At 43.4% G+C, this 20,550-nt stretch overlaps 1 protein-coding gene across 1 annotated transcript in view; it reads right to left on the reverse strand.

Annotated features, from left to right (window-relative positions):
* Positions 1 to 14,710, reverse strand: part of rorb (RAR-related orphan receptor B) — a 36,592-nt gene extending 21,882 nt beyond the window's left edge. Inside the window, exon 1 of the mRNA XM_021621078.2 lies at positions 14,365 to 14,710. Coding sequence (XP_021476753.1) covers positions 14,365 to 14,371 — 7 coding nt within the window. The 5' untranslated portion in view covers positions 14,372 to 14,710. The remainder of the gene's footprint in view (positions 1 to 14,364) is intronic.
* Positions 14,711 to 20,550: the final 5,840 nt, after the last annotated feature.

A 20,550-nucleotide genomic window follows, 5' to 3' on the forward strand; every position in this document is an offset into this window, starting at 1 on the left:
GATGTATATTCCATCCCAAATTATAGCCAACTCATTGAAGCTCTGCCACAAAAATGGAAGAGGCAATTACTCAAAAGAGAAAGGAATTAAATGATTTGTCTGCCTCCAAGGAAAAACAACGCACGGCCTAAAATGTATCAGTTTCACTTAAAGTCGAGAGGCTTGATAACTATGCCGCTTCGAATTCAAGATTGTTGGGAACTTGTTGTATGTGCCAAAATCATGGCATCGGGGTTTATGAACTGATATACAAAACAACAACTGAAGCATCAATCTGTTCTTTTCAATTTAAACTATTATATAAATCTGCACCACTTATGATGGCACAACAAGCAGAGGGATGTCTCCGGTCACCATTCCTTTTCGGTGGTTTCTATGGACACGGTTTGACGACCTCAACTTTGCAGACGATCTAGCACTCCTGTCACACAGTCAAGAGCAAATACAAGATACAATACCAGACCTGGACACCACATCAGCCCAACTAGGACTCCATATCCACAGAAACAAAACCAAGATAATAAGGCTCAACAACTGTTCAGCCCCTGGTTCGACTGTGATCTTGCAGAATTACTCCACCTCCAAGAATTGCATTTGGTGAAAGGTTCGGCACCCGCATACTCAGGCTGACTGGCTCTCGTTCAGGCAAATGAGAAATAAGTGCACTCAGGCTATCCGGAAGGCCAAAGGTAGTTACTTTAAGGAGCAGTTCTCTCTCTATGGGTCTAACCCCAAGACGTTCTGGGAAACGGTTAAAAGACCTGGAGAATAAACCCTCCTCCTCACAGCTGCCCATGTCCCTTAATGTTGATGATGTGGTTGTTACTGACAAGAAGCACATGGCTGAGCTCTTTAATCACCACTTGATTAAGTCAGGATTCCTATTTGCCTCCTTGCCCATCCGACATTTCCTCATCTCCCACCCTGTCACGACGTCCGCCAAAGTTGTTGCCTCTCCTTGTTCGGGCGGCGTTCGGCGGTCGTTGTCACCGGCTTTCTAGCTGCCACGTTCTTTCTTTTTCTTTTTCTATTTGTTTTGTCTTGATTGTACACACCTGGTTCCCATTACATTATAATTATTTCCCCTATTTAACCCTCTGGTTCCCAATATGTTTTGTGCGTGATTGTTTCTTGTTGAGTGTTAGTAGACTGCTGTGTTATGGTGTGTTTTCCCTGCGTGGAATTTTATGGTTGGTTCTTTTTGAGTAAAGTATGTTATTTTACTCAGTTCTGTGTCCTGCGCCTGACTCCATCCTCACCGCTGCACACTGACACATGACACACCCCTTCTAATGCGACTATCCCCGATGCTTCTCCCTTTTCCCCCTGCCCCGCTACAAAGTCTCTCGCTGCAGGCAGTCACTGAGTCCGAGGTGCTAAAGGATCTCCTTAAACTTGACCCCAAAAATCCATCTGGGTCAGACCCCTTTCTTCTTTAAGGTTGTTGCCCCTATCATCGCCAAGCCTGTCTCTCCTTTTTGGGGAGGTTCCCATTGTTTGGAAGGCAGCCACGGTTCGTCCTTTATTTAAAGGGGGAGATCAAGCTGATCCTAACTGTGATAGGAAGATAGAAATAGAAATAGGCCTATTTGCCCTGTTTATCAAAAGTGTTGGAAAAACTTGTCAATAATCAACTGACTGGCTTTCTTGATTTCTATAGTGTTCACTTGGGAATGCAATCTGGTTTCCGCTCAGGTTATGGATGTGTTACTGCAACCTCAATAATGGTCCTCAATAATGTCACCATTGCCCTTGATTCTAAGCAATGTTGTGCTACTATTTTTATTGACTTGGCCAAAGCTTTTGATACGGTAGACCATTCCATTCTTCTGGGCCGGCTAAGGAGTATTGGTGTCTCTGAGGGGTCTTTTGCCTCGTTTGCTAACTACCTCTCTCAAAGAGTACAGTTTATAAAGTCAAAAAATCTGCTGTCTCAGCCACTGCCTGTCACCAAGGGAAACACAATACATAGATCGGCAGATAAGGGTGCTCTAGAGCGGCAAGATGTTCTTTACCATTCGGCCATCAGATTTGCCACTCCTTTTATACTCCTCTGTAAACTGGTCGTCTCTGTATATCTGTCACAAGACCCACTGGTTGATACGTATTTATAAAACCCTCTTAGGCCTCACTCCCCCCTATCTGAGATATCTACTGCAGCCCTCATCCTCCACATACAACACCCGTTCCGCCAGTCACATTCTGTTAAAGGTCCCCAAAGCACACACATCCCTAAGTCGCTCCTCTTTTCAGTTTGCTGCAGCTAGCGACTGGAACGAGCTGCAACAAACACTCAAACTGGACAGTTTTAGCTCAAGCTCTTCATTCAGACTCAATCATGGACACTCTTACAGACAGTTGTGGCTGCTTTGTGTGATGCATTGCTGTCTCTACCTTCTTGCCCTTTGTGCTGTTGTCTGTGCCCAATAATGTTTGTACCATGTTTTGTGCAGCTACCATGTTGTGTTGCCACGATGTTGTTGTCGTGTTGTGTTGCTACCATGCTGTGCTGTCATGTGTTGCTGCCTTGCTATGTTGTTGTTTTAGGTCTCTTTATGTAGTGTTGTCTGTCTTGTTGTGATGTGTTTTTCGTCCTATATTTATATTCTATTTCTTTATTTTAATCCCAGGTTCCCCGTCCCTGCAGGAGAGGCCTTTTGGTAGGTCTTCATTGTAAATAAGAATTTGTTCTTAACTGACCTGTCTAGTTAAATAAAGGTTCAATAAAACAACCAATCCAAATCACCCTCAAAGAACCACTGGAGGATGTGAGGTCCTTCACCTACCTGGGCAAGATGGGTTAGTCAGGTAGGCAAGATGGCAAAGATGGGTTAGTCTGTGGAAATCTGAGTGATGGAATTAAGATTAGAGTGATTGGTTGATTGGCTGATAAATGTGGAGTCCAGTATGATTAGGAAATAAACATTATATATTGAATTGTAATGTTTTCCACCAAGTCCTTCAACTAGGAAAGAGGCGAGTAGGGGCATAATCAAACCTATATAAAAAGGGGATTAGAAATGATGCAGTAATGGTATTTGATAGACTCCAATTCTATCTGCTAATTTCATAGCTGATCCACCCCCCATTAAAAAAACACATCAATACCAAGCACAATACAAGCCCTTCTTAGAACAGCAATAAACTGTGGGGTGATCTTTCTACCACTAGGTGTTGCTGTATTTCAACAGCCGTAGGGGCTATTTGTGTAAGGGTGAACAGGAGGGGCGATTGGACATGCATGTTTCATCTATTAACTAGAGGGGACTAGCTACAAAAAAAAACACACCCGGGGCTGTACTATGTTCAGCATGCTGTTACATGGGATGGGAGTGTGGAGTAGCAACAATAGGGGTTATGTAGCTACTTGTATTGCTGCTCACACACACACACACACACACACACACACACACACACACACACACACACACACCTGTGTTTTCACTAGGGTCAGCAACGGCTACATTGACCCACTTGAACAGCTCTGGCATCATGGCAGCAGCCGGGTATTGTAGGTAATTACTCAGACCTGTCTGTATGGTTGGCACTGTCTCCATGGGCTCCGTACAGTCTGCTGGAGTGAAGAGTAACACAGGGCAGGCAAGTAGGGTACTATCCCCCATCCCCCTTCCCTGATGCCTGCCCTGTGTTGTGGGGGCAAACATGTCTTTGTCCAGTTGACAGTAGCCATGATGCATCAAGGATGTTAGTTACTCCCCCCCTTGCCCTACTCCCCTCCCATGTGTAAGAGGGCACAGGCTTGTCCAGTTTGCCGCAATGCTCTGTGGGTAATTGCTCATGGGGCAGGTCTGGGATCAGCTGGGCTCATGGAATCCAGCTCTGTGCTCCGATTGTACACCCCAGAGAGGGAACAGAAGGGGGCCACTGGCTGACATTCAACGCATCGATTCACACACACAGACACACATGCACGCGCACAAAAGTGTACATATGTATACACACGTACAAATGCACTCATACGTATGCACACGACAGTGTTTATATAGCGTTGATACATCCTATGTTACAAATGTGTGCATGAGTATACAGTATTTTTCTCCACCCTGTGGAGTATTTCCCACGTCTCCCTTGCATGCCTCCACCCCCCTGCCCACTAGAAGTGAAGCCCACACAACACATTGTGGGGTTCCTAGTGAGTGACCCTGAGATGGGGAGGCATGCAAAGGAGGCGTGGGAAATACTCCACAGGGTGGACCCAATCCCATCGCCCCCAACCTGTCCCTCCCACCCCCTGCCCCCTCAGGTCTACCTCTCAAGTACACTGTGCCATCTCCTTCCCAACACCATCCTCTGTGACTTGTAAGGCCTCTCCGGGATTGACCTCTGACCTTTCTTTCAGGCCTGAGAGAGGGGGGGAGTGCATCGGACTGGAAGGAACAAGTTCAAGGATGATGTGTGTGACCACAGCACCTGGTCTCTCCCCCTCTGCTCTGAGAGCAGGGGTAGCCTACACACTATGTGCAGAGATAATGATAAGAATGATCCAAATCATGTATTTGCTGGAGTGTACAAAAATAAGTAAACATGAAAATGGCTGTCTAGCAATGATCAACAACCACATGGAGGCATGGACACACATACTGTCATCGTAGCATCCCACCTATTCTGGTTTGAGAAAAAAATGATTTTGTCGTCACTGCCTGCTCCTTAACCCTCCCTTAACCTCACACTGTTCTTCCTATGGTCTTAATCCTAATTGTAGATGACATTGTGTGTGCGTGTTGTGTGTTTGTGTGTGAGAGGGGGGGAGGGTAGAGGGTAGGACTAATAGGGAGAAAGAGAGCGAAAACAAGAGAGCTATAGCATTAAAAACCTGCAGATTCTACCACATCTTGGCTGGAGGACACTAGCGAATCACATGGACCCAAAGGAATGGAGGCTAAACATATCAATTATACTAAAATAAGTGTTACCGTAATCCACAGACAAATTAGTAGGCATACACAAATATTTGGACCAAACTACAACACTTGCCACTTGCCTTGTGTGTGTGTGACACAGAGAGAGAGGGAGAGGGAGAGAGTGTGTGAGAGAGAGAATATGTGTGTGTGTGTGTGTGTGTGTGTGTGTGTGTGTGTGTGTGTGTGTGTGTGTCTCTCTCTCTCTCTCTCTCAGGGATGGACGCTAATAGCTCGCCTCAGGCCACAATTTAACTCAGTCTAACAAGGTTTTCCCCAAAGTGGCCCCAGGGGCATCTTTCGCAAAGAGCCAAATTGATCACAAAGACAATCAAAGTGTTCGCTTCACCTGCACTCTCTCTTTCTCTCTCTCTCTCTCTCTCACAGACACACAATATCAGTATTTTATGAAAATTAATATGAAGGCACTGCTTAAAACAAAGAGGCTATAATGAAATATGACTTTTTTTTAAATAAGGACACTATTCTGAGCACTGAGGTTAGAGAAGACTTTGGTTAAAATACTATTTGAAATCTTTCAAATACGTTGAGCGTTTGCTTTAGCCTGTCTGGAGTACCAGATGGGCAGGGTTTATAATTGTGGGAGCTACCAGCAGGTCAGTTCCAGCAGATCTGGTACTGAGGTTCAAGATGAAGCGCAGCTCACAAGAGAGAAATAGAACTGATGATGCCCTGGAGAATCTCCTCAATGAGATTAGCTACTGACGCTAACACAGGCTAATCTTTGCCACTCACAAAACGCTAACCCCTATTAGAAGCTCACCAGTATAGTTGACACAGTACGTGCTATAGGTATGCTACCACAAACTCCCTTCTATGGAATACGATGGTGGGCAATACCTTTTTACAGCATCTAATTGAGTTGTAGAATACATGCTAAATGCATAATATAAAATAGTCTTCAGAAAAGACCTTTAGGTAACTAAAAATGAGTTGCATCCATGGTAGCCATGGTCACCTTCTATAGGACGCTATTAAGTGCACAGAAATTTCACCTAGTTTCCTCCCAGGACATAGTAAAGACTGGAATGTAACAGGGACATTTAGCAACACTACAGCGCGTTCAGAAAGTATTCACATCCCTTGACTTTTTCCACATTTTGTTGGGTTACAGTCTGAATTTAAAATGGATTAATTTGCAATTTTGTGTCACAATACACTACAATGTCAAATTGGAATCATGTTTTTATAAATGTTTACAAATGACTTACAAATAGAAAAGCTGGAATGTATTGAGTCAATAAGTATTCAACCCTGTTGTTATGTCAAGCCTGAATAAGTTCAGGAGTAAAAATGTGCTTAACTAGTCACATAGTAAATTGCATGGACGCACTCTGTGTGCAATAATAGTGTTTAACATGATTTTTAAATGACTACTACGTCTCTGTACCCCACAAATACAATTATCTGTAAAATGCTGAATAGAAAGTCTTATGTTTGGGGCAAACACATCACTGAGTACCACTCTTCATATTTTCAAGCATGGTGGTGGCAGCAACATGTTATGGGTATGCTTGTCATCGGCAATGACTAGGGAGTTTTTTAGGATAAAAGGAAATGTAATAGAGCTAAGCACAGGCAAAATCCTAGAGGAAAACCTTGTTCAGTCTGCTTTCCAACATACACTGGGAGACAAATTCACCTTTCAGCAGGACAATTATCTAAAACACCAGGCCAATTATACACTGGTTGCTTACCAAGATGACATTGAATGTTACTGAGCGGCCTAGTTACAGTTTTGACTTAAATCGTCTTGAGAATCTATGGCAAGACATGAAAATGGCTGTCTAGCAATGATCAACAACCATCTTGATAGACCTAAGGAATAATGGGCAAATACTGTACAATCCAGGTGTGCAAAGCTCTTAGAGACTTACCCAGAAATAATCACAGCTGTAATAACTGACAAAGGTGATTCAAACATGTATTGACTCAGAGGGTTGAATACTTATCTAATCAAGATATATTAATGTTTTATTTTCCATTAATAATCATTTTTTTAAAAATTGAGAATGGTGGAGGCTACTGTAATGCCTCTAGAAAGTACAGCTAAGGGTTCTGTCTGACTTCACACTGTGTCCAAGTAATTGTATTAACTGTGTATTAGCTGTTTATTAGCTGTCCTTGTTGAATTGTTAAGTAAGACACCGCATAGACGCACACACACACACAGATGGTGAATTGCACACATCCAGAAAGCTGAATTAACCGCTCACACGATCTGACTGTCTTTATCTTTTCCTTTCTCCCTCCTTCTCCCTTTCCCTCCCCTCTCCCTCTCCCATCTCTCTTTCCCTCTCCCATCTCTCTTTCCCTCTCCCATCTCCCTTTCCCATCTCTCTTTCCCTCTCCCATCTCTCTTTCCCTCTCCCATCTCTCTTTCCCATCTCCCTTCTCTCTTTCCCTCTCCCATCTCTCTTTCCCTCTCCCATCTCCCTTTCCCTCTCCCATCTCTCTTTCCCTCTCCCATCTCCCTTTCCCTCTCCCATCTCTCCCATCTCTCTTTCCCTCTCCCATCTCTCTTTCCCTCTCCCCTCTCTCTTTCCCTCTCCCATCTCCCTTTCCCATCTCTCTTTCCCATCTCTCTTTCCCTTTCCCATCTCTCTTTCCCATCTCTCTTTCCCTGTCCCATCTCTCTTTCCCATCTCTTTCCCTCTCCCATCTTTCTTTCCCTCTCCCATCTCTCTTTCCCTCTCCCTTTCCCTCTCCCATCTCTCTTTCCCTCTCCCATCTCCCTTTCCCTCTCCCATCTCTCTTTCCCTGTCCCATCTCACTTTCCCTCTCCCATCTCACTTTCCCTCTCCCATCTCACTTTCCCATCTCTCTTTCCCTCTCCCATCTCTCTTTCCCTCTCCCATCTCTCTTTCCCTCTCCCATCTCTCTTTCCCTCTCCCATCTCTCCCATCTATCTTTCCCTCTCCCATCTCCCTTTCCCATCTCCCTTTCCCTCTCCCATCTCCCTTTCCCTCTCCCATCTCTCTTTCCCTCTCCCATCTCTCTTTCCCTCTCCCATCTCTCTTTCCCTCTCCCATCTCTCCCATCTATCTTTCCCTCTCCCATCTCTTTCCCTCTCCCATCTCTCTTTCCCTCTCCCATCTCTCCCATCTATCTTTCCCTCTCCCATCTCCCTTTCCCATCTCTCTTTCCCTCTCCCATCTCCCTTTCCCTCTCCCATCTCTCTTTCCCTCTCCCATCTCCCTTTCCCTCTCCCATCTCCCTTTCCCTCTCCCATCTCTCTTTCCCTCTCCCATCTCCCTTTCCCTCTCCCATCTCTCTTTCCCTCTCCCATCTCTCTTTCCCTCTCCCATCTCCCTTTCCATCTCCCTTTCCCTCTCCCATCTCTCTTTCCCTCCTCTCCCATCTCTCTTGCCCTCTCCCATCTCTCTTTCCCTCTCCCATCTCTTTTTCCCTCTCCCATCTCCCTTTCCCATCTCTCTTTCCCTCTCCCATCTCTCTTTCCCTCTCCCATCTCTCCCATCTCTTTCCCTCTCCCATCTCTCCCATCTCTTTCCCTCTCCCATCTCCCTTTCCCTCTCCCATCTCTTTCCCTCTCCCATCTCCCTTTCCCTCTCCCATCTCCCTTTCCCTCTCCCATCTCTCTTTCCCTCTCCCATCTCTCCCATCTCTCTTTCCCCCTCCCATCTCTCTTTCCCTCTCCCATCTCCCTTTCCCTCTCCCTTTCCCTCTCCCATCTCCCTTTCCCATCTCTCTTTCCCTCTCCCATCTCTCTTTCTTCCTTGCCCGTTCTTGTATCCACGTGACTCACGTCATGATGACTACCACCCACAATAGACACGTCTAGTTACTACTGAACAAAAGTGAGCTGATGAGATCAAAGTTGAATCTCATAGTGCACCACATCACACTCCACCAGACTACCAGGGTGCCTCTGCTTCCACCACCAGCTAGCGTATGGATACACTGCATAACTGAGAGATACTTCCAGTGTGTTTAACAAGGACATACTAAAGAGAGAAAGGCTGCTTCTTTAGCTCAGGGTCAGGCAGCACTGGGGCGATAGCAAGAGATCCCTCACAGCCAATATAAACTAGATGCAATGTACTGCTAGTCACGCTCTCTCTCTCTCTTACACACACACACACACACACACACACACACACACACAAATAAAATCAACACGGAGCAGTCGTTAAGTAAGCACGCTTGGATGCCACCCTCACGCTCAGAACTACTGGGACCACACACTGATAGAGAAGCACGGTCTACAGGCTGCTGTTAACAACATTATCTCAAACACACTGATAAGTCAAACATGCAACAGCAGGCACACACACACAAGCTCTCTTAATTTGAGTTGAGAGCACAAGTGATGGAAGAGCAGACCGGTCGAGTGAGGAGAGACAGGGACACAGGGTTAGAGCAAGCGCAGTGGTGTAAAGTAACTAAGTAGAATGTCTTTGAAGTACTACTTAAGTGATCTTTTGGACTATCTACTTTATTATTTCTATTTTTGACAGCTTTTGCGCCACTACATTCCAAAAGAAAATATGTACTTTTTACTCCCATACATTTTCACTGACACCCAAAAGCACTTGTTACATTTTGATTGCTCAGACAGGACAGCAAAATGGTCCAATTCACGCACCATCAATATAACAAGTTGTCATCCCTTACTGCCTCTGATCTGGCAGACACACTAAACACAAATACTGTGTTTGTAAAATATGTCTGAGTGTTGGAGTGTGCCCCTGACTGTCCATAAAAATAAAATAAAAAATTGGGCCGTCTGCTTTGCTTAATAGCAGGAATTTTATGAATAGCTTTTACTTTTACTTACTTTTAATTTTACTCAAGTATGACGGTTGAGTACTTTTTCCACCACTGTACTTAAGTATATTTAAAACCAGAGACTTCTAGAACTTTACTCAAGTAGTATTTTACTGGGTTACTTTCACTTTTACTTGAGTCATTTTCTATTAAGGTATATTTTCTTTACTTTTACTCAAGTATGACAGTTGAATACTTTTCCACCACTGACCAAGAGACAAAGGGGATAGAGGAAGACAGGAACACAGTTACAGAGAGGTAGGCTATACATACTGTAGTCATACGTGGATGAATTGGGTGCAGTGCGTGTGCGTGTGGTTGTGTGTGTATGTGTGTGTGAGTAATGGTGCAACACCTCAGTGTGGAGGATTAGCTCTCCTGACCGAGGCTTTGAGTAATCTTTCCCCTAGTTACATAACACTGGGCCATTAGTCAGTAACACACACACACATATATACATACACATACGTACACATACATACTGTGCACATACAAACGATGAGTATATTTTCCTCTATACTGTTTCCTCCCACCAACTAAGGTGTTGCCTGCTCCTTACCCACAATGAATGCTACCCAGTGAAATAAAGTTTTATGTTCCTAATTATGACAATATAGAGAATGCTGTTCAAGCTGTGGGTAATGTTGATGAGGAGATGAGATAGATTGTGTAATGTGATAAATGATTTGGAGTAGATTATGTAAATTAAACTGTGCACCACAGTATAGATTATGCTGTGGATTGCTTCCGTAGACCTTCAGGAAGCATCGATCCCCTGATAACGCCGGGATTGGCTGATCAATGCAGATGCAGGATGCCTCAAATTCTATTGGCATTGGGACCTCATGCATGGCATTGTGGCTATTTGTGTTTTACAGGCCAGAGTTGAAAGCAGAGTGGGTGTATGTGTTTGTGTGTGTGTGTGTGTGTGTGTGTGTGTGTGTGTGTGTGCTCACGAAAGAGAAGGAGTGAGATAGAGAGAAAGTCAGAGAGAGAGAGAGAAAGAGAGAGAGAGAGAGAAAGAGAGAAAGAGAGAAAGAGAGAAGATGTAGAGAGAGACAGACAGAGAGATGATGGCGTGTGGGGTCTTCTGTGGTGCTGTCTGTAGATTATGGAGTGTGTTGCCATCTCACATCTACCCACCACACCCCCTTTGTCACCCCTCTCTCTCTCTCTCTCTCTCTGTCATTCTGTATTTTCCAATAGAGAGGAAGTGTTGGAGATTGTGATTGACACCTTTCACTCACAGAGAGGATCACATAGACCACACCCAACCCCCATGACCCATCCCCCTCCTGCTCTGGACTGAACTCAGTGACCTATACCGTCTATGGGAGGGTTCTCCTGTGTGAAAATGGCATTGCATTGCAGTAGTGTGTCATCGTGTATCTGTGTGTGTGTCTGTTGGAATGCATTTGTGCATGTACACACATGCATACTTATACATATTATTACATTGTGTGTTTGGTCACCTGTGTTAGGCTTATGCATGTATGCATATCTGTGAGCATGTGTGTGTGAGCATGTGTGTTTGCATGTGATGTGTGCATGTGTGGTGGCATCATACTGTGGATGAGGGTGAGAGTGTACAGTAAGTGTAGGTGTAAAGGTACACCTGGTTCCAGAAGCCCCCTGGCCAAACATGATCAAACGAAAGAAATGAACCCATCTGCAAATATCTTCAATTCGAAAGGACAATTTGTGAAATAAAAAAGTAGGGTGTTCATGATTAGAATAGGCTTATAGCCCTCAACAAAATGGCTTTAAATGATTTCATTGGCAATGAAAAGGTATGGGGAGGTTGAACTTGGGAAACAAAATGATTGGACCCCAACCAGTAAATCCAAATTAAAATAGCAACAATTAATCAAGAGCACGTAAAAAATATTTGACCCTGAGCCGTTCTTTTTGTATGCGTTTCAGGTGCATCAGGTTATAACTATTTTCAGAATGTTTCCTTCTTGTCATTGGATAACTGCTTGTCATTGAATAACGGAAATTGAACAGTATAAGACGAGAAACTTTTCTCTTTTTCACCACAGCATTTTCTCCCTCCCCTGGTTGGTTTTGGTTATCGTTCTAGTATAGGCTACATCATCGTCCGTCGGTCAGCCGGGACAGGAGGTTTGACAATTGCTAAATGATAATTAAACAAGGCATATGAGGGGGGCTCTATTTTTCATAACCTCGTGGATGTGATTGCATTTCTCTGTGAGCAGTGCAGACTCCACAGGCTGCGAAGGTTGGGAGAGGGGCCGCGTGGCGCACACTGATTTAATTCTATCTGACAAACCCTTTGGGGCGTTCAGCAGGATAGACGGAGAGAGAAAGACAGGAGGACAGAGAGACGCTTCGGGCCCTCTTCTACCCACCACAGCTATAAAGCCGGAGATTTCGGCATCCCCCCAAGAAGCCCATGCACTAGTGGTCGCAAGGCCCAATAAAGTGTGAGTGTAGGCTACAGTTATTGCAAGGCGGGCGGGGAGAGACGAGTTAAGTCATTTGCGCGCGAGAGAGAGAGACAGCGCGAGAGAGAGAGCGAAAGAGATAGACGTCCTCCCCAAAGTTTTCGTCCTCTTTTTCCCCCAGGGTTATAAGAGAAGGCCTGCTAAATTGCTAATCGCAGAGGCAAACAGAGGTGTATTTTAATCCTTCTAATGTTGCTTGATTTTCAAAGCCAAATAGCAATAGCATTGGACACAATAATAGTAATGTAAAAATATGAAAATACTGTTAATTAACATCACAGAATATTGTTGCACTTTGAAAAAATATGAATTAATTAGTCTAAATATTGTCTTATAGCTAGCTATAACTTCAACAATGGGCTCAGAATAATCATAATTATTATTTGAATGTTGTTTATTTTAAGAGTCATTTCTGTACTAGGCATGTTGTATATTTAAGTCAAACTCAAATTAAGCTCGCCATTGATAATCTATGTTTAACGTTAATATTGCCCATAATTCAGTACAGTTTAAGTTTAACTACACTTTATTAATATCAACACAATGGCGTTTTTGTATCATTTGTCATAGGTCTACACACCTACAACGAAGGAATGAGAATGCAGGCTGGAACAACAGACGCTATAGACTACCTCTAAGACTAGACTACCTCTAAGTGAGGCCCTCACCTGTCTTTCATTGAACAAACTGGTTACTTTATTTATACTTTTACACTATCATAATAGTTCCTGTAGGCTTATTTTCGTCACGGGTTTCCGTTTAAGTGATGATTGTTATTTTACAATTCACAAGGTAGCCTATAGGCTAGTGATCATACAAATTAATAACACTAGACCTACGCAATTTGACAACAATTGGTCATCACGGAAATGTTAATTTTCAATTATTGGACCGAACAGCATTGCCACTATGTTTTGTTAGTCTGACATAATTTGTAGGAGTAAATTGTAAAATAGGTCTACTATTCAGCACTGAAGGCCTTGGATCCAAAGCGCATGATTGTAAGGGGAGAAAGAGGGAAAAAGAGAGAGAGCTGTGGGTTGAACTTCCGTCTCGAAGACATGGGGACATTACCCTCTCTCTCTCTCGCGCGCGCGTGTGTGTGTGTGTGTGTGTGTGTGTGTGTGTGTGTGTGTGTGTGTGTGTGTGTGTGTTGGACGTGGGGGGCACTAATGTTGCATGTCGATGCTTATGGAGCGGTGCAGAGCTTGAATGATGGATATGGGTTAGTAGAGCGCACTCCCAACACAGAACCTCCTTGCTTGGCCATATATCACCAGGGAGGTATGTAGGACACAGCCTATACATGGACAACAAGCTTATATTTGGGGTTCTGATGGGGTACGACAGTTGAACGAAGCTCATGAGGCATGTCTAACTTGTATTCTTCAAGAATTAATGGGTACATATCATTTCTAAATCCAAAAATGGATGCTGCAACTGCAGATTGCCCTTTAAAGAAACAAAATGTATTTGCATTTTTTTCCCAGAGAGCAAACATGTATAAGACTGTGTGTCCTGCAGTCAATGGTGCTATAGGGCCAAGCTTGCAGGTTCTGTGTTCCAACGTGTCATGCGCTCTACTAAACCATTTACATTTATCCAGTCCCATCCCTCAGCTTTTTGCCGAAACGGGGGTGGGAAAGGCTTTGTTATTGTTTCAACTGCGAATTGCCGCTTTAAATCGTCAGTGGCAATAGTTTACGGAAATAGTTTACGGCAATAGCAAATGATGTGCTTCGTGAAGATGATCTCTATTCAGGCACTCCATTCAGCCAGAGCATCTGAAGTCTTGACGCTCCTCCAAACTAAATAGTGTTGCGTTAACTCAGAGTTAACTCCAACACTGGGACGTATACAAGGTGTTTAATGGGCCATACATGGACGTCTCATGGAGAACAACACGCACACGCACACGCACACACACACAGTATAAAGATCCGAATAGGTTACTTAATAGTGACAGTAAATGGCAATTGTATTCTCAAGCTGGGGCTAATAGTGACTGAGGCATGAGCAAGTTGGGATAAAAAACTTCCCTAGTAAAGTTCACACAGCGCACACACAACAGAACTATAGTACAGAATGGATGTGGGGAATACCAGTGATGTGAGTGGGTAGATGCGCCTGCTATTTAAATGAGCTGTCAAAAGCAGTCGGATCCTTACCTCGCATGGTGGTGTTTGTGCGACTCTCTTCCGAATGCAGCAGTCATGAAGAAACAAACATAAATACTTTTAAAAAGCAAAATCCCCGGGCAAAAACAAAACAACGTTAATGTTTGCCGTCGTCCACGTTCATTCGGGGAGTGTTGTTTCTTCGCAAAAGCATTCCAGACCAGAACAGACTCGTGCTTGTTGACGCGCTGGGCAGAGCGGAGCAGAGAGACGCGCCGTGGAGTGTGGAGAGGTGGTCAGACGGTTTGAGTGTCGTCCGCTCAGCGAGCATGCGGCTTTTCACATGACATCTGCGCCTGAACATCTACGGGAGGTTTTCACTGTTTCCCCCGGCGGAGGGGAGAGCGCTAGATAGGTTTAGAGGAGCAGGGATTGGACTAGCACTTTCTGCTCCTCCTACTCTCGACGTCCCCAATAATGAGCCAGTGTAGTAGCCCATAGCATACTGTAGGCCCTAATCCAGCACGTACCTTCATAACAGTGAGGATACTTTCGTTATATCGTCCTCCCTAATATGGTGTTTACTAACAGTTAGTTAGCCTACAATAACACATCATCCAACCATCTAACAACCATATTTCTACAACATTTTATAGACTAAAGAGGAGCGTTTGAGTTCAGGCTGTGCATGCCCACATCGTCAAAAATCTTTAGAGTTGACTATGGAACGGGGTCAGAATCACACGTTTCTTTCATTTCACAGACAATTTACAGTCAAAGAAATGATTTCGTAATGTATAGGCAGGCCTTAACCTCTCACACTTAGATTAGGCTACATCAGTTAGACTAGCACATTTTCAAATCATTTAGAATTGGGATTTGAAAAATGGTTGAATCTAAATAGTTTATTGGTTACACGGTTCAACACTCTCCCTGGTAAATATTTAATATACTGGATGTTAAACACTGTCATGGCTGTGGATTGAGTAGTTAAAGAGAACCACTGAAAAAATATTGATACCCGCACTATATATATATATATATATATATATTGAAATACTAAATGTTTATCAGTCAAATTGAGCTGTTTAAATGCTTGAGAGGATACAGGCTCAAATTATATTACACACGTCTAATGTTTCTTCTCTACTGCACATAAAGCATTTCCCAATGCATATTTCCAGGGCGAGGGCGTTTATTTACAGTGCAGTCGCTGAAAAACTATCCGCTATGTGCGGAACACGTACAAAACAAAATAACAAACAGGACAATTCAAAAACAGGAAATATAAACTGGGGATAACGGAATGTAACTCAAATCGTAGTAGAGTACTCCAAACAACCAGGCCTCAAGTACTCCTGAAACTGTCTGCATGCCAACTTTTACCTGTCTGATCAGGACAGAAATGAAGGAGCTTACTTTTTCAACATGGCCTTCACCTGGACCATAGCCTGCCATTATTTACAAATCCTTAATCAGTGTCGTGAAATAAAAATCATATGCGCATTTTCCTACCAGAGATGTTTCCCTCAAATTGACTAGTTGTGTATAAAAGTGTGGATATTGTCTATATGGTGAGATTAGCATGGACAAAAGAGCAACACTATTTTTACATCTCAAACGGCAGCCAAGCAATGATGATCATGTCACCAGAATAAGACCCTCGATATTTATTGGAAAGGAGCATCAAGCTCATCGCCTTGCTCTTTCACCACCCTGTGAAGTTCATCGTAATTTGTATCATCTGCAGCCTAATAAACTGCATGCTTTCCCAACGAGTCGTAGTTGGAGGACCACACAACATATTGTGACTTGAATTTTACTTTGATAAGATGGTTAATACCGTACAGTATATCAATATTTGTACACAAAAGCGCTTCCACTGACATTTCTCGCATAATACATTTTACCGACACAAAAAGATCCCACCTTGTCAATACTTATTTTGTTTTGCCGACATCTGGAAAGTTTCCTGTCAATTTGCTGTTTCCATCAGGCCTGTCTTGACATTTTTCTCAGTACTTTACCCGCATAAAAAGGTTGGATGGAAACCTGGTTTGTGACTGACATAACAAGAGGGAAACTGCTGATGCCCAACCACATTTTGAAATTGCACTTTGTGTAGTTTACTAATCTAATGCTCAACAGTAAGTTGAGACCCGACTGAGTTGTTAAAAAACAAAACAAAAAACCTTGGGGCCGGGGCCCTGGGCAACCGCCTATGCCACTGATGCACATGGCCCTCCCTGATTCTTCTTCTACCTACAATGACTACTAGCCTGCTGCTACTGCTGCTGCTGCTACTACTACTACTACTACTACTACTACTACTACTACTACTACTACTACTACTACTAGTCTACTACTACTACTACTACTACTACTACTACTACTACTACTACTACTACTACTACTACTACTACTACTACTACTACTGCTGCTTCTACGAGGCCTGCCACCACTATACGTTTCAATCTAAATAAAGGCACAATATTTACCCTACAATGACTACTAGCCTGCTGCTGCTGCTGCTGCTGCTACTACTACTACTACTACTACTACTACTACTACTACTACTAGTCTACTACTACTACTACTACTACTACTACTACTACTACTACTACTACTACTACTACTACTAGTCTACTACTACTACTACTACTACTACTACTACTACTACTACTACTACTACTACTACTGCTGCTTCTACGAGGCCTGCCACCACTATACGTTTCAATCTAAATAAAGGCACAACATTTACCCCTATGTCAAGAGCCCCCCCCCCCCCCCCCCCACACACACACACACACACACACATACAGACTGATTTCATTCAAATTAAGCCCAGTTTCTATGTGTGCCCCTGTATAATGAAGAGTGATTAAAGGTCAGGTGAGGTGATGATCATGGAGTTGTCCCATAGACTTTATTATGCCACTCTTACCCCAGCCTGACCAGCTCTAACCCCTGACCCCAGACTGACCCCACATGACTTCCTATTTCGTCTATCGGCTCAGGCCTCACTGTACCTACGTACAGTAGCAGTTTCAGCATGCATTACAGAGACTGTACCTTGTCACTTATGGGACCATTACTGTCCTTACTGATATTTTAACACCACGCCTTGTTTTCATTCTGAGTAGCCCAGCTACGGTAGTTCATCTTGTATTTCATGGAGAATATTAGGCTCTTGATGGACATTTTTTGAACACAGATGTGAGCAACTTTACATGCAAGAGTATATGTTGGTTTTTAAATGCAGGCTATAGCCTAAGAGGTCCCACTAAGCCTCTGTTTTCGTGGCGTCAGAGTGTTGGACCTGGCGAGGAGAAGAGAGAGAGAGAGAGAGAGTGAGTGAGAGAGATGGAAGGCAGGAGGGAGGGAGAGAGACAGAATGCCCCGAGCACATCTCCACTGACCTACATTTCATCCCTTGCTTTTTTCATCCATCCTTTTTTTCATCTCTCATTTCTCTCGTACCAACAGCTCCATAATTGTGATGTAATGACCAAAGCAAGCGTGACAAAAGCCTAGACTGGTCAAAGTGAGATGGTCCTGAAGAGCGACAGACAGACAGACAGACAGACAGACAGACAGAGCGAGAGAGAGAGAGAGAGAGAGAGAGCGAGACAAGGGAAGAAAGAGAAGAGTGAGCTGTGTCAAAATACAAAAGCTTTTCCATTTTGTTCAGGCAATAAAACCGGTCCTCATATGATCTTTGTGTGCAGTGATCTTAATGGCATACAGTAGCGCAAGCATGAGCCACTGAGCACTAAGGATCCATTAAGCAGGATTACTTCTCAAACTGATGCCTTATCAACGGAGAGAAGACCTATTGATGACATGGAACTGAAATGATTGTTCCTTGAGAAGGGAAAAAATCAAGTTAAGTTAAAAAAGAGAGGATTCATTGTTCTGTCATTGGAGGTTCCTCTAGATATGTAATGGAAGATAAACCTCCATAGAAATATTATTAATAGGCTTATCAAAAATCCTCCTTGTAAATACTATTGCCGGTATACTAAATGTGTAATTCTGAATTGAAGAAGTCGGATGCCATATGGTGTCTAAGCCAACAAGCTCTCTGAAAATGATTTAGACATTCACCCAAATTTCGAAGTTGTTCCAAACGTCACATTTCAAAGTGTTTAAGGTTAAGTTTAGGCATTAACTCAGAAATCTTAAGGTTAGGCAATAACTCTGAATGGTTAATGTTAAGGGTTAAGGTTTAAGATAGGCTTTAAACAAAAATCTAAAAAACAATTTCTATGTCTGGATTTGAACATGTGACCTTTGGCATCAGAGACAGATGTTTACACCCAACTATCGCCCCCATCGCCCTAGTAAAACTCAAACCTACTTGAAGGTAACAGCGCTCACGGTTGCTCCTAGTGGCTGGTTTCCACGTCATCTCCCGACCGCATCAGACATAGATGGACGTCGAATACTGACTTGTGTCACGAGTGACCTGGCTGGTCTAAGCAGAGTGAGAAAGGAACAGACCTGGCCATGCCCAAGGGCTTAGCATAGAGAAAGCACTGAAAAGCACTCAGACCAGAGAGAGAATCCAAGGTCCCTCTCTCTCTCTCTGTCCGTCTGTCTGTCTGTCCGTCTGTCTATCTCTGCTTGATTCAGTACTCCTGCTTTGCTTTACCTTCTCGGGATTATTATTCTGTGTGTGTGTGTGTGTGTGTGTGTGTGTGTGTGTGTGTGTGTATTTCTATCCCAACCCATCACATCCTCCAATTCTGGCATCCTGAAGTGTATGTCAGTGAACCTGGACTTTTCTTTCCTATCCTTCAGGAAATTTGTGCCACATACAGTTCTTATTACAACACACAAGCAACCGCCTACCTAAACACACACACATGCACCACATAATTAAAGAGGACATTGGGAGGACTGTTGTGTGTGAGCAGGAACAGGAGAGAATAAGCAATAAGATTGTGTTCCGGAGAGAAAGAACAAGATGTGATAGTACTTTTATTGGGGTAAAACTCATTCATACAACTCTGTCCTGCCCTTGAGTCGACCATCAGGAAGTTAACTTACATATAATTAGATAAGTTTCCTCCTGAAAATAATAAATTAGGCCAGGGGTCTCTGAGGATTCCCCCTCTCGTCTCAAACGACATGTAAAACGTTGCCTTTTATTTTCTCCCGAAACAAGCAGGTGATTTTCACTCTATGAACATGTGTGTGTGTGTGTGTGGGGGGGGGGGGGGGGGGCGTGTGTAAATCTGTGTGAGGGAACATTTGTGTCTGTGTGCATAAATGGGTGTCTGTTTGATATTATCCACCTTGAACTTTCTGAGTTGAAATGAAGGGGTTACCCCCGTGCTTCACAATCATCTACCCAACTGTGATATGACATTGACAAAGGTGTCAAAGTAGAGAGAGAGAGAATGGGAGAGAGAGAGAGAGAGAGAGAGAGAGAAAGAGAGAGAGAGAGGGGTAAGGGAGAGAGAGAGAGATAGAAAATACACTTGAGAAATTTGCAGAGATATACCACAAGTGACATAGGCAATTTCTGGAGAAAAATTACTTCATCATAATTTAAATCCCAAAAAGAATCGAAAGGAAAGCCCTAAAGGAGGAAGGCCGTGTCACCTTGAGAAGCATTTTAGGAAAAGTCAGCTCACACACACACACACACACACACACACACACACACACACACACACACACACACATAATCAAAATAAGCACAAGCAGTGTGCTGTTCATCATGTATGCTCTTCATTATATTTGTTAAATGTGGAACATCATATGAATATGATTGAATAATGAAAATTACTGTAGGATCTGATTCAAGGCACAGGCCTAATCCTATTCTTGTTGCACTCCAGTTACAGTATAAAGGCTGTGGTAACCAGCATCATATCATCAAAGCGTTATATAGAGTCAGTCAATCCGACAAAACAGGCCTATTTCCAACACTATACCTCACAGTACCAATCATCTGATTTAATTGGATTTCTGTATTATCCCTGTTTTTTTCCACCCAAAACCATTAAGATATTCAATCTCGTTTTACTTTGAGTCAGTCGTTTTTTTCCCCGCTGTCCTTATTTTACTACACTTCGGAATATGACTGTATGGCCTGAGGCGCACTTTGAAAATAATTTAGTCGTTGATTTCGTTTGGAGAGCTTAATAAACGTTGACGTTGAAATGGTGAGGAACTCAGAAGCCTAGAAGCTTTCATTTTCAGGGACTGTTGTCTGATATGTTCTGG

This window comes from Oncorhynchus mykiss, chromosome 11 (genome assembly GCF_013265735.2).
Source record: "Oncorhynchus mykiss isolate Arlee chromosome 11, USDA_OmykA_1.1, whole genome shotgun sequence".
NCBI classification, from domain to species: domain Eukaryota; kingdom Metazoa; phylum Chordata; class Actinopteri; order Salmoniformes; family Salmonidae; genus Oncorhynchus; species Oncorhynchus mykiss.